Source organism: Syngnathus typhle, linkage group LG5, assembly GCF_033458585.1.
Source record: "Syngnathus typhle isolate RoL2023-S1 ecotype Sweden linkage group LG5, RoL_Styp_1.0, whole genome shotgun sequence".
Taxonomy (NCBI): Eukaryota; Metazoa; Chordata; class Actinopteri; order Syngnathiformes; family Syngnathidae; genus Syngnathus; species Syngnathus typhle.
Window position 1 is genome coordinate 7,850,629 of NC_083742.1, and position 13,227 is coordinate 7,863,855.

Genomic DNA, 13,227 nt, shown 5'->3' on the forward strand with positions numbered 1-13,227 from the left:
TGAACCAAGCCTCAAGTCATATCAGTACCACAACAAAAATGACATTTTAACCTTTAAGATGGGCCAATAGTGACACAGGGTGAAGATGATGAAAGCCCGAAGACAGAGCCATCTTGATTAAAAGAAATTCTGACAAAATCAACACATTCTGTTGCATTTTTGCCATGACTTTACTCCAGTTTCTGAGATTAAAGAATTTTTAGCAAGGCAAAAAATAATGATGCTATTGCTCAGTCTCAACTCTAATGACTTAATGAAAGAAAGAAAGAAAAAGCAAACCCTTTAACATTATATTCATAATAACATGTATCTGTCATATTACCTAACATGGGTGCTGAAATGAGTTTTGTGATTCTTTTTATTATAATCATCAACAAACTGAACATTTGTTCGGACATAATCCAATACAGGCCACGGCATGTGGGTTTTGACTGAGTCTTGAGAAATACTTGTAAATGAAGTGCTCAAGCACAATTAAGTTAATTGGATGAATTCACCCCTCACTTCAAAGATGGGTATTAGGCAAGCATGAACAGAGTATGCAGATAACGCTATTAAGAACATTTTTAAGACATTAGTCTGAATATGATATTACAACACAGACAACACGTCCTGCCACCGACAGACTCCCAATCTGCCGATAATGACATGCAACCTCTTCGACAACTCATTAAAACGGTAAGAGCAAAAACTATGTCATCATAAAGGATGAGTTAATTGGTGGCTCGTTCTAAAAAAAAATGGATCAATAGGGTAATTGATCCACAAATGAATTTATAGAATAGCTAGTACAAATATAGAGGCTACAAAACTAAATGGTTTTTGTCTCATATGAATGATCGTTAGACAAAAGCGTAGTACATCTCGTCAAGATGCGTCATTGCCTAATATCTCTCAATTGCATTCATGACGCCCCCCTGGTTATAGTGAGTTGTAAAGCACAGATTACAACTTGGTGGTGCAAGCATGGATTTGCGCGACAGTACAATGTGCTGTATTGCTTTTACCTCAGTTCGTCCAGTCCATCTTCCTTTACGGACGCGACGAGAGCCTCCGAGATGATGGACAGTAGTTCCGGTGGTTTGAATGAGTAGCTTTTCGGATGCAGTTGAGCTGCTGCGGACCTTCGCTGTCAACCTGCCTAATCTCAGATATTGGTGCGTTCACTTGCCTTCGGTGTAATGCAGTACTTGCGCAAAAACACACGAAAATGTATAATTACTGATTGGAAAGTTGCAACTTGGTTGCGTTGGTGAATAATTGACAATTAATGACAGTGTCGTCGCGCTGTATAAAAGGCAACCTCTATCCCCTTTCATTCAAAACAGTGGATGCTGTCGGACACAGTCTAGTCTAGTGTCTCCGCCCATCGCCAACCGCACAGAATTGCACGAATACGTAGATTGTAAACATTTACGTACTATGTTAAAGAAGTAATCAAGGAATTGCTCTAAATGTTCATTTTTATGATTTTTTTCAATTATTATTGTTAAAAATATATTCTGTAACAAAAGGAATTTAAACTCTACAGATCCCCAGTCATTTCTTCATCTTGATTTTTATTGATGAGTCTTTCATTTGAAGTATTTTTTCAATTCCTGGCCAGTGTCTCAATGTCCATGCAATGCAGGGCTCAATCCGAGATTGGGGGGGAAGAAAAACTGTTCGACCCCAATGAGAATAAGCGATTCGGGGATTGCTGGATGGGTAGATATTTTATGATAAACATAAATCGTAGTATTTTTACTAAAGTAAAAGCCAGACAGGTTGTACAGTTAATACATATTTTATATTTACATATACATATTGGGGGGGGGGGGTGATTGTTTGGGCGACAGGTGCTCCGGTTTCTTCCCACGTTCCAAAAACATGCATATATACTATTAAGAAAAAATAATCGAACCCTGGCCTCGAAATTATCCAAAGGCGTGATTACGAGTGTGATGAGCTCCCTCAATACAGTATTGTATTACAGGAATGTGACACTGCCTGAAAGCATTATGCACGACCTTCAATGTAATTTATACCGTTCTAACTTTTATTGGATAAAATATTTATTTTCACGATATATTGATTCTTTTGTTTTGACAGTTACAGGAAACGGAAATGAAAATGATTCACTTGACTTAGGACTGAACTGGCCAATCAACGTCACCAGAGGACCTTGGAAAAAAGATGCGCTCGTTTTATTTACCTGCATGACAAGAGTGGGCGACATTCGGGACGTCAATAGCAAACCGAATCCGCCTTAGTCGACGCAAAAAAAAGGGACGGAGCAACGAGTAAACCGAGATAACCACTGGGAAACCTACCCTAACCAGAGCCATTTGGCAGTAGAGAGAGGCTACTTAACTAGTACACTTTGCACAGAGGGTTACTCCAGAATATTACTATCGGTGAGTCACGAGCCACTATTTTGCAGAAATGACAAATAAGTTTCCTTGATTTATTACCCAAAGTAATATGCAGTAATTAACCATAGTGTTGCTGACGTTAGCTGGTATCGTTGATCGTTCAAAATAAAAACATAACGCTAGTATGCTGGTTTATCTTCATAGCGAAAGTAATACGAAAGCTTACTATTGCAGTTCGATATACACGCATCAATATCCCATTGTACTTAACTCGTTAAACCAAAAATCAAAACAATAACATTATAGTTCCCAGTTCCACAGAATGATGTGCAGTTTTGGAAAAGGGTAATCAGTCACAAACATTGAAGTTCATCAGTTGAAATATGAACATGCTATTTACAGTGCTCTGCATTTCCAATTAGGTCCACATAATGTAATAAGAAAAACATAACGCAAGCAATTACATAGAAAGCTTAATTGCCACATACCAAAAGCATACGTACGTCTGACCACTCTAAACAAATGCTTGTTTCATTTTTGTTGTTGCTGTTGTCTTCTTCCTGGCAGACATGACCATTTTTTGATGGTAGAAGTGGACAGGGGTGTCTGTCATCAATCTCCCACAGCATCCATGTGTATCATTTTTATTAAATTTGACCCCCGGCCTGCATCCAAAAATGCCTACAGGTAATTTTCAGATTTATTTTATATACTTTTTATATATATATATATATATATATATATATATATATTACAATTAACTCATAAAATGTAAACGCTGTATTAGATTTTGATTTAAAGCAATGCCTAATTAATACTACACAAATTATAATGCTAAATAAGCAGAGGCCGGGGCACTTGATTTCAAGAGTATTCGTGTGATTTCACTTGACTTTGACTTGTGAAGTATATTTGAAGATGTGTGTTATTACTAAGGCAAGAAAGTTGCCTTTGTCATCTACTCTATAAATCTCTACATGACACTAAAGCTACCAGTTTACAATAAATGTCTATCATTGTAAAAACCTAAATAAAATATATTGTGCTCAGCGGAGATGCAGCAGCAATATAGTTGTAGCCCTCATACATACTGCTCTGAAAGTAGTCTAAAATTAATTTACGGGTTAGAAAAAGCCAACCAGCAATGTTCTCTGCAATTTGGTCATGTGACTTTCACAAACTGGCCTATGATTTGTTGTTTGTGGTGCCATTGTCAGTGGACAGCATGTGGGAAATTGGCTGCCCCATGAGATGGATAAAAACAGATGGATTCATGTTCCACATGTGCATTATTAATCTGAATACTGTATTATTTAGACGTGGGGCTGCATAGAACATATTATTATGCCACAAATTATTTCTTTAATTCTCTGTGAGTGTTTACATTTTTAAAAAAAATCTCTTCTACAACATTCCAAAGAAATCCTCAACATCCCATCACCGGTGAGCTATTTTTAGAATACGCCCCACTGGTAGTCCTTGCTGACCCCTGATGGACTTATAATAGACTTCTATAGGGACGTTAGCCTGGTGGGCAACATACTTTTAATGCTAAATGAATTTTCTGATCAAAGTGTTATGCTTTTATACTCTTGTGTTGTTAGTTATTGACAAATCGAGCAACTGTCTCCTCACAGGTGCTATCTTAATGTAATGAAGTTATTTGTTTAGGCACCATTCTTGTTCCACACGTATGGCTGATAAGTAATGAGATGAATAATGCACTGTCGACACTGTTGTTGGTGCTATTGCAAGTGTGACCTTTTAGTGAGCAGTGCAAACGTGTGCACTACTGCACAATGAGCCATCTGTACGAGTTAGGGTGTAATGTGGAGCGGGGCTTTATTTAAATCCCCCAAACGCTGAGAGCCAATGTCCTACCTGGAAAAAGTCCATCGCTGTCCTTGTCTTTGGGTTTCTGACCCTGCCTAAGAAGATCAGATCAGAGGTGTTTGTGCAGTGACTCAGACATCAACCCGAGGAAAGGTGAAACAGTGTGTCCTCATTCAGTTACAGCAGTGCTATATATATAGACTAGTAGTTACAACAGCATTGATGTGCAATGCTGCATACTGAAAAGTTACAAAATGAAAGATCACAAATCAAAAAAACATTGATTACGAGTCAGTCGCAAAGCAGACACGTTCTGTGATGTGACGATATTTGATTTGTGCTCGCTTCGTCGAAAATGTCCTGCTGGCAATTTCACTGTTCATCTCTGCTCAAATGTGATGTTGCCCACCGGGTCTGATAACACTAGATTCTGTGTGTGGCATCATTAGAATTTGTTTTCTGGAGCAGCACAGGCTCAGATGGCACCGTACCAACAAGCTATCATGATTAGCCTTAGCTGCGCAGAGGTTGACCTCTATGAGGTCAGTCGGGGCTGATATTTATCTTCTCCGAAAATGTATGCTCCCATTGCCCAAGATTAATGAGGCGCCTCCTGTGCAGTGACTGTAATTTCCAGAGAATAACAGGCATTTTGTTTTAAGTCCTCCAGAAGCAAAGGGAGGTATTCAAAATTGTTAAAAAACAAGAAATTAGTCACACTGTAAAGATGTTTACCGGTACCTATGACAAAACAATCACACATAAAACAGTTCATTACACTATCATATCTCATGTTACCACCGCATCCGTTTGATGTAGCACGATCCTACATTTTTAGGATAGCTTGCAAGTGTTTGCGCATGTAACAAACTTTTTTCACCAGGGTTCACCTGTAAGTTCATTCCACAAATGTATACAAATGCCTTCCTAAATCAGAACAGATACTAAATACATGACTTCTCTCTTCTCTCCCAAGGCTAATTTTGGCTGCAAATAGAGATGAGCTCTACAACAGACCATCAAAGGCTGCAGACTTTTGGGGGACCAATAGTGACATTCTCAGCGGTAAGTCATTTGAACCAATAAAGTCACAACTTCAATCAGTTGCGTACCACCGAACCACACGAAGGGGTCAATATGGATTTAAAGAATCATTGCAGCCACAGAGAGGGGTCACAATTTATTTGGATCATCATGGATCTTTACCTTGAATGGTCACGGGATTCCAAACAGTCGTGTTGACAGCCGTAAGAAGCAGAAATTGTTCTCCAAATTTATTTTGTGCCTACAAAGATTCGCTTCCACATTAAAAGTAGAATCTCACTCGGTAGGCGCATTTTTTAGTGTTGGCTCAGAACAATATGGCTTCATTCTTGCAGGATTAACACTAGATGCATTCCATCCGGCAAAGCTGTGAATCAATGTACAACTTAGTCCAACGTACATGTGACGGCTGTCTGGTAACGTGTTGAATAAACAAGGCGGCCAGCTATATTATTTTTATAATCATTTACAAGTTATTAAATGTACATCTAAAATAATGAGGTTATCAAAATAATTATGGACAAACTACTACTTTGCATTGCCGCAAATGGATAAGTATCCCTTTAATGGAGCCACAAATTTGACGATAGTGGAAGTGGAGAGCAAAGTCCAGTGTCCTTTCCTGAGGTACTTTTTAAAGTGCATTTCTCTGTGACCCAAGTTTATGCCCTGATAAGCAGTTGGTTTAGTGTTGATTAGTCTCGGGTAAGGTCTGCTGATAAAGTTAAATAGGCAGTCAGATCTTGTGCTTTTTGTAGATGAATGGCATGCCAAATACAAAGTAAGCCAAACAGAATGTTTGAGAATATGCAAAGTAATATACATTTTGACCTCTCCTTCACTGCAACTTTATTCAAAACTTAATAGCTTTAAATCATGAAGCAATAGTCTCTCTAGCACTAGTAATTCTCCACTGTCACAGGATGTCCCCTTCTGCAGTAAACTATATTTAATTGACTAATGTTCAATACACATTATGGCCGATAGCAGGAGAAATCAATCTTCCTTTTCTTTCCTCTGGAGGAGGACGTGCAGCGATGGCATCCTTGTCCCCTTTGTAATAGACGGGTCAGGACTTCAGCCTTGGGTCCTTTAATTGATGTCTGCTTTTATGCGGTGTGACAGGAATAAATGGCATTGCCTTATCGTGGGACTGGGGGAGGTCCTGAAGGAGGCGTAGCATGACGAGAGCAGAAGTAAGCTACGGCTCCCGGGGGGCACTTGGGGTAGCTTTCTGTAACCCTTTCAAGCAGTAAGATCATTTGGCTCCACTGGTCACTGTCAGTTTAAGTGGCCTGTGGTTATTGATCACCAGCCTATGCAGTAGACTTAAACGACCTTTCCTTTCCCCTTACATGAGCTGTCAGGGAACATGCCGATGAAAAAGCACACTTATTGATTTATATGTATTCTTCAAGATAGCAAGAAGATTCATTGTGTGTATCACGTGTCAAGCAGATTGTCCATTTTTGTTCTATATTCGTGGATGCACGTAAGTGTATATTCCAATGTTGCTGTGTACTTTTACTTTTAATGATTTGGAATTTTATCCAGCTCAGAATTCAGTGATATGTATCTGTTTCATTTTATGCGAACCAGCTGTGTGTTAGTAACTGTCACATAAATCAAGAAAAGGATAAATGAATGTAGAACTTAAGAGCAAGTTAACTGACTATGACTACAAAGCTTTGGTATTTTTATCGAAGAAATGTTGCTTTTAAGATTCTCGCACTCATGTCCCATAACTCAGGTCTTGATCTGGAATATGGTAAAGAAGGTGGATCATGGCTAGGGATCACCAAGAACGGGAAGCTAGCTGCAATCACAAACTACATGGAAGGACGGCCCAACCCAGATGCGCAAGGAAGAGGTGATGTTCATTTTGGTTGTTTTTTTTCCACCCATCATTCCTCCGTTTGTTCAGTTCCTCGTAGTCAAATAGAGTTACAATCTATCATTATCCTTCCACAGGTTTCCTTGTTTCCAACTACCTTGTAGACAAGGACTTGGACTGCTACTCCTACCTAAAGAAGGTCTCAACAGAAAGTCACCTGTATAATGGCTTCAACCTTCTCACAGCAGAGTTCAAGTAAGTAAAATATTTGCTGTTGTTTGGATGAATTGTACTTTCACAAAACCACACCTTTAAAATCCTTTTAGTTTTTTTAGGGTTAGGGTTAGGTTATTATTATTACTTTTTTCATGCAGTTCTGCTCTTGAAAGATAATTCTGTTTTTTCCTTTCTCCGTTTTTTTCGGGGGGGTTTCTGATGTGCTTACGGGACTCGCATTAGTGATACTCTTTCTGAAGAGATTAAAATAAACGGTTATTTCGTCCTAAACATTCTACGATACGTACATGTAAGTCATGGATGAAGCTATGGAGTCATCCACATAGTCACTTGAAACCTTCAAAAGTCAGCAATCGTACCTTTAGTCTGCTCCAAATGATCTCTGGGGTGATTCGGGTCATTTTAGCTAAAATGTGAATTCATCATGGAGCAAGGACAAAATTGCAGTGATCACAGTATAAAACACTATTAGTCTGATATAGTATCTAACTTGACACATAGTAATGAAGAAACTGCTTTGCTGCATCGATCTTGGGGACCCCTCATTCAAGGTCTCCCAGGCAGCATGCCGATTGCTTGGCTCACAGAGATCGGTAAAAAGCCTGTTATCTTGTCTTCCCTACTCATCCCCGATCCTCTGCTCTGTGACTTTGACGTCCTGCTGTTCACTCATGGAAGCCTAAATATGGCCCTCTGCTGCTTCTCATGGGTTTCATAAGTAGAAATGGCTCATGTTTTCATTCAATGGCCAGCTCCACGTGATGTGTTTTGATACGTCTGAGGCACCTTGACCTGCTCTGGTTTTTAGTAAAGCCTTGTTCGCACCTTACATTGTGTTTCAGTTATTTGCACTGGCTTCTTGCATATTTGACCATTCAGTGGGTTCTGTATGAATTCATTTGATGCCTGCAGTCATAGAAACCATAGTAATGTGCTGTAATCATACTTGAAGATAAATTGACCACGGTAGCGATGTATGTGATGTGTTCCCACATGACAATATTCAGCTGAGGCTGCACATGCAATTTGCACACGAGATCTTGTGAAGACAGATTTCACGGTGCCAAGATTCAACCTAATCATTTGTTGCAAATGAAAGTGTGTCTGGTTGTCCATTTCAGTGAAATTGACAATAAATGCAAAAGGTTGCTTGACGCTTAAAATAGGTTGCAGTTGGAGTTTTCTTTATTGTGTGAAGGCGAAGGCCTTCACACATATGTTATTCTACTCCATTCACTTTATTATTGTGTGAAGGCGAAGGCCTTCACACTTATGTTATTCTACTCCATTCACTTTATTGTGTGAAGGCGAAGGCCTTCACACATATGTTATTCTACTCCATTTACTTTATTGTGTGAAGGCGAAGGCCTTCACACATATGTTATTCTACACCATTCTCTATTATTATTGTGTGAAGGCGAAGGCCTTCACACTTATGTTATTCTACACCATTCTCTATTATTGTGTGAAGGCGAAGGCCTTCACACATATGTTATTCTACACCATTCTCTATTATTATTATTATTATTATTATTATTCTTCTATTTTATTCTCCACACTTTTTTGACACGTTTCATCTTCCACATAATTCATCCGATTCACTCCATTCCACTTTTCACGTATTCCAAATATTCACGACATGAGCGCTTATATTTTTCTCGTTCCGAAAATTTTCCGATTCCGCAAAATTCCCAAAATTCCGACAAATTTTTCCCCATTCATTCTTAATGGCACATTCGACATTTCACATTTACGTCGTTCCAATTTGAAATTCACATCATTCAGCACATTCTAATCACATTCGGAAGGATTCTCAACATTCCCAAAATTCCCAAATTCGAAAATTTCTCGTTTTCACGTTCAAAATTCCGACAAATTTTCACAAAATTTCGTTTTTCACCTCTAACTTCTACATTTTTCAACCGATTCAACTCGTTCCAACTTTCAACTGTTCATCTTTTGCCTACCTATTCCACAACGTCCCACTTACCAAAAACTTCACATCTTTTATTTTGAAATTCAACCAAAATTCTCTAAAATTTCATTTTTCTACTCTAATTTCTACATTTTTCAACCGATTCAACCCATTCCAACTTTCAACTGTTCATCATTTTTCTACCTATTCCACAACTTCCCACTTACCAAAAGCTTCACATCTTTTATTTTGAAATTCACACCCAATTCCTTTTCCCTTCTCATTTCTACATTTTTCAACCGATTCAACCCATTCCAACTTTCAACTGTTCATCATTTTTCTACCTATTCCACAACTTTCCACTTACCAAAAACTTCACATCTTTTATTTTGAAATTCACACCCAATTTCCTTTTCCCTTCTCATTTCTACATTTTTCAACCGATTCAACCCATTCCAACTTTCAACTGTTCATCATTTTTCTACCGATTCCACAACTTCCCACTTACCAAAAGCTTCACATCTTTTATTTTGAAATTCACACCCAATTCCTTTTCCCTTCTCATTTCTACATTTTTCAACCGATTCAACCCATTCCAACTTTCAACTGTTCATCATTTTTCTACCTATTCCACAACTTCCCACTTACCAAAAACTTCACATCTTTTATTTTGAAATTCACACCCAATTCTCCAATATTTCCTTTTCTCCTTCTCATTTCTACATTTTTCAACCGATTCAACCCATTCCAACTTTCAACTGTTCATCATTTTTCTACCTATTCCACAACTTCCCACGTCCCAAAAACTTAACATCTTTTATTTTGAAATTCCCACCCAATTCCTTTTTCCCTTCTCATTTCTACATTTTTCAACCGATTCAACCCATTCCAACTTTCAACTGTTCATCATTTTTCTACCTATTCCACAACTTCCCACTTACCAAAAACTTCACATCTTTTATTTTGAAATTCACACCCAATTCCTTTTTCCCTTCTCATTTCTACATTTTTCAACCGATTCTTCTCATTTCTACATTTTTCAACCGATTCAACCCATTCCAACTTTCAACTGTTCATCATTTTTCTACCTATTCCACAACTTCCCACGTCCCAAAAACTTCACATCTTTTATTTTGAAATTCCCACCCAATTCCTTTTTCCCTTCTCATTTCTACATTTTTCAACCGATTCAACCCATTCCAACTTTCAACTGTTCATCATTTTTCTACCTATTCCACAACTTCCCACTTACCAAAAACTTCACATCTTTTATTTTGAAATTCACACCCAATTCCTTTTTCCCTTCTCATTTCTACATTTTTCAACCGATTCAACCCATTCCAAATTTATTCACTTAATTCACCTTATTCTTCCCACATTCACTCCCATTCACCCCCACTTCCACTATGCTTACACAATTCAACCCTTGACCCCCAATTCCAGTGTGGCGGCCATCTTGGATGACCCTGAAGTGCCACCAATGAACCCAGAATGAACCGGAAGTGCCCAAAATCAAACCGAAAGTGACCCCAAATAGACCGGAAGTGACCTCAGGTAAACCGGAAGTGACCCCAAATCAAACCGGAAGTGACCCCAAATGTACCGGAAGTGACCTTTTTAGACCGGAAATGACCCCTAATAAACCGGAAGTGACCTCAGACGAACCGGAAGTGACCCAAATTAAACCGGAAGTGACCCAAATAAACCGGAAGTGACCCCAAATAGACCGGAAGTGACCCCAAATAGACCGGAAGTGACCTCTGGTAAACCGGAAGTGACCCCAAATCAAACCGGAAGTGACCCCAAATGAACCGGAAGTGACCTTTTTAGACCAGAAATGACCCCAAATAAACCGGAAGTGACCTCAGCTAAACCGGAAGTGACCTGTTTTAAACCGGAAGTGACCCAAATAAACCGGAAGTGACCCAAATTAGACCGGAAATGACCCGAATCAAGCCGGAAGTGACCTTATTTCAACACTAAGTTCCCCAAATAGCTACATTTGCGCTAACGTCTTCGTTTTTTGTCCGATTTAACCCGTTTCAACATTTTTACCCCAAAAGTGAACCTCCTGAGGCCGTTTTTTTTGTTTTGTTCCAAATTTAGAAAGATTTTGGCGCAATTGCTTTTTTTTATTTTCCCATTCATTCTCTCTATGGTGATTCAACATTTGCTCTAACTTCTACATTTTTTAACTGATTCAACCCGTTCCAACTTTCAACTGTACATCTTTTGCCTACCTATTCCACAACTTCCCACTTACCAAAAATTCCAAATTCGAAATTCAACCAAATTCTCCAAAATTTCGTTTTTCTACTCTAATTTCTGCATTTTTCAACAGATTCAACCCATTTCAACTTTCAACTGTTCATATTTTGCCTACCTATTCCACAACTTCCCACTTACCAAATATTCCAAACTTCCAATTTTGAAATTCACCACAAATTCTCCAAATATTCTACATTTCTCAAGTAATTCAACACGTTTCAACATCGTTCGGCAGCATTCCCCGAAAAAGTTATTCATACATTTCGCCTTCACACGCAATTTCTCCAGAAATTGCAAAATTCTAGTTATTATTATTATTATTCTCTTTTATTCTCCACACTTTTTTGTCCAGTTTCATCTTCCGCATAATTCATCCGATTCACTCCATTCCACTTTTCACGTATTCCAAATATTCACGCGATGAGCGCTTCCATTTTTCTCGTTCCGAAAATTTTCCGTTTCCGCAAAATTCCCCAAATTCCGACAAATTTTTCCCCATTCATTCTTAATGGCACGTTCGACATTTCACATTTACGTCGTTCCAATTTGAAATTCACATCATTCAGCACATTCTAATCACATTCGGAAGGATTCTCGACATTCCCAAAATTCCCAAATTCGAAAATTTCTCGTTTTCACGTTAAAAATTCCGACAAATTTTCACAAAATTTCGTTTTTCACCTCTAACTTCTACATTTTTCAACCGATTCAACTCGTTCCAACTTTCAACTGTTCATCTTTTGCCTACCTATTCCACAACGTCCCACTTACCAAAAACTTCACATCTTTTATTTTGAAATTCAACCAAAATTCTCTAAAATTTCGTTTTTCTACTCTAATTTCTACATTTTTCAACCGATTCAACCCATTCCAACTTTCAACTGTTCATCATTTTTCTACCGATTCCACAACTTCCCACTTACCAAAAGCTTCACATCTTTTATTTTGAAATTCACACCCAATTCCTTTTCCCTTCTCATTTCTACATTTTTCAACCGATTCAACCCATTCCAACTTTCAACTGTTCATCATTTTTCTACCTATTCCACAACTTCCCACTTACCAAAAACTTCACATCTTTTATTTTGAAATTCACACCCAATTTCCTTTTCCCTTCTCATTTCTACATTTTTCAACCGATTCAACCCATTCCAACTTTAAACTGTTCATCATTTTTCTACCTATTCCACAACTTCCCACTTACCAAAAACTTCATCTTTTATTTTGAAATTCAACCAAAATTCTCTCAAATTCCGTTTTTGTACTCTAATTTCTACATTTTTCAACCGATTCAACCCATTCCAACTTTCAACTGTTCATCATTTTTCTACCTATTCCACAACTTCCCAAAAAACTTCACATCTTTTATTTTGAAATTCACACCCAATTCCTTTTTCCCTTCTCATTTCTACATTTTTCAACCGATTCAACCCATTCCAACTTTCAACTGTTCATCATTTTTCTACCTATTCCACAACTTCCCACTTACCAAAAACTTCACATCTTTTATTTTGAAATTCACACCCAATTCCCTTTTCCCTTCTCATTTCTACATTTTTCAACCGATTCAACCCATTCCAATTTTCAACTGTTCATCATTTTTCTACCTATTCCACAACTTCCCACTTACCAAAAACTTCACATCTTTTATTTTGAAATTTACACTCAATTCCCTTTTCCCTTCTCATTTCTACATTTTTCGACCGATTCAACCCATTCCAAATGCATTCACCTTATGCTTC

General features: G+C 38.1%; 1 protein-coding gene and 1 long non-coding RNA gene across 2 annotated transcripts in view; one reads left to right on the top strand and one right to left on the bottom strand.

Annotated features, from left to right (window-relative positions):
- The window catches only part of LOC133153852 (uncharacterized), a 49,252-nt gene extending 47,857 nt beyond the window's left edge, over positions 1-1,395 (bottom strand). Inside the window, exon 1 of the long non-coding RNA XR_009714398.1 lies at positions 1,008-1,395. This is a non-coding gene — a long non-coding RNA (uncharacterized LOC133153852). The remainder of the gene's footprint in view (positions 1-1,007) is intronic.
- Positions 1,396-2,209: 814 nt separating this feature from the next.
- tango2 (transport and golgi organization 2 homolog (Drosophila)) overlaps positions 2,210-13,227 on the top strand; it is a 54,247-nt gene continuing 43,229 nt past the window's right edge. The window contains exons 1-5 of the mRNA XM_061278063.1: positions 2,210-2,396; positions 2,922-3,041; positions 5,164-5,252; positions 6,982-7,101; positions 7,203-7,320. Coding sequence (XP_061134047.1) covers positions 2,938-3,041; positions 5,164-5,252; positions 6,982-7,101; positions 7,203-7,320 — 431 coding nt within the window. The 5' untranslated portion in view covers positions 2,210-2,396; positions 2,922-2,937. The remainder of the gene's footprint in view (positions 2,397-2,921; positions 3,042-5,163; positions 5,253-6,981; positions 7,102-7,202; positions 7,321-13,227) is intronic.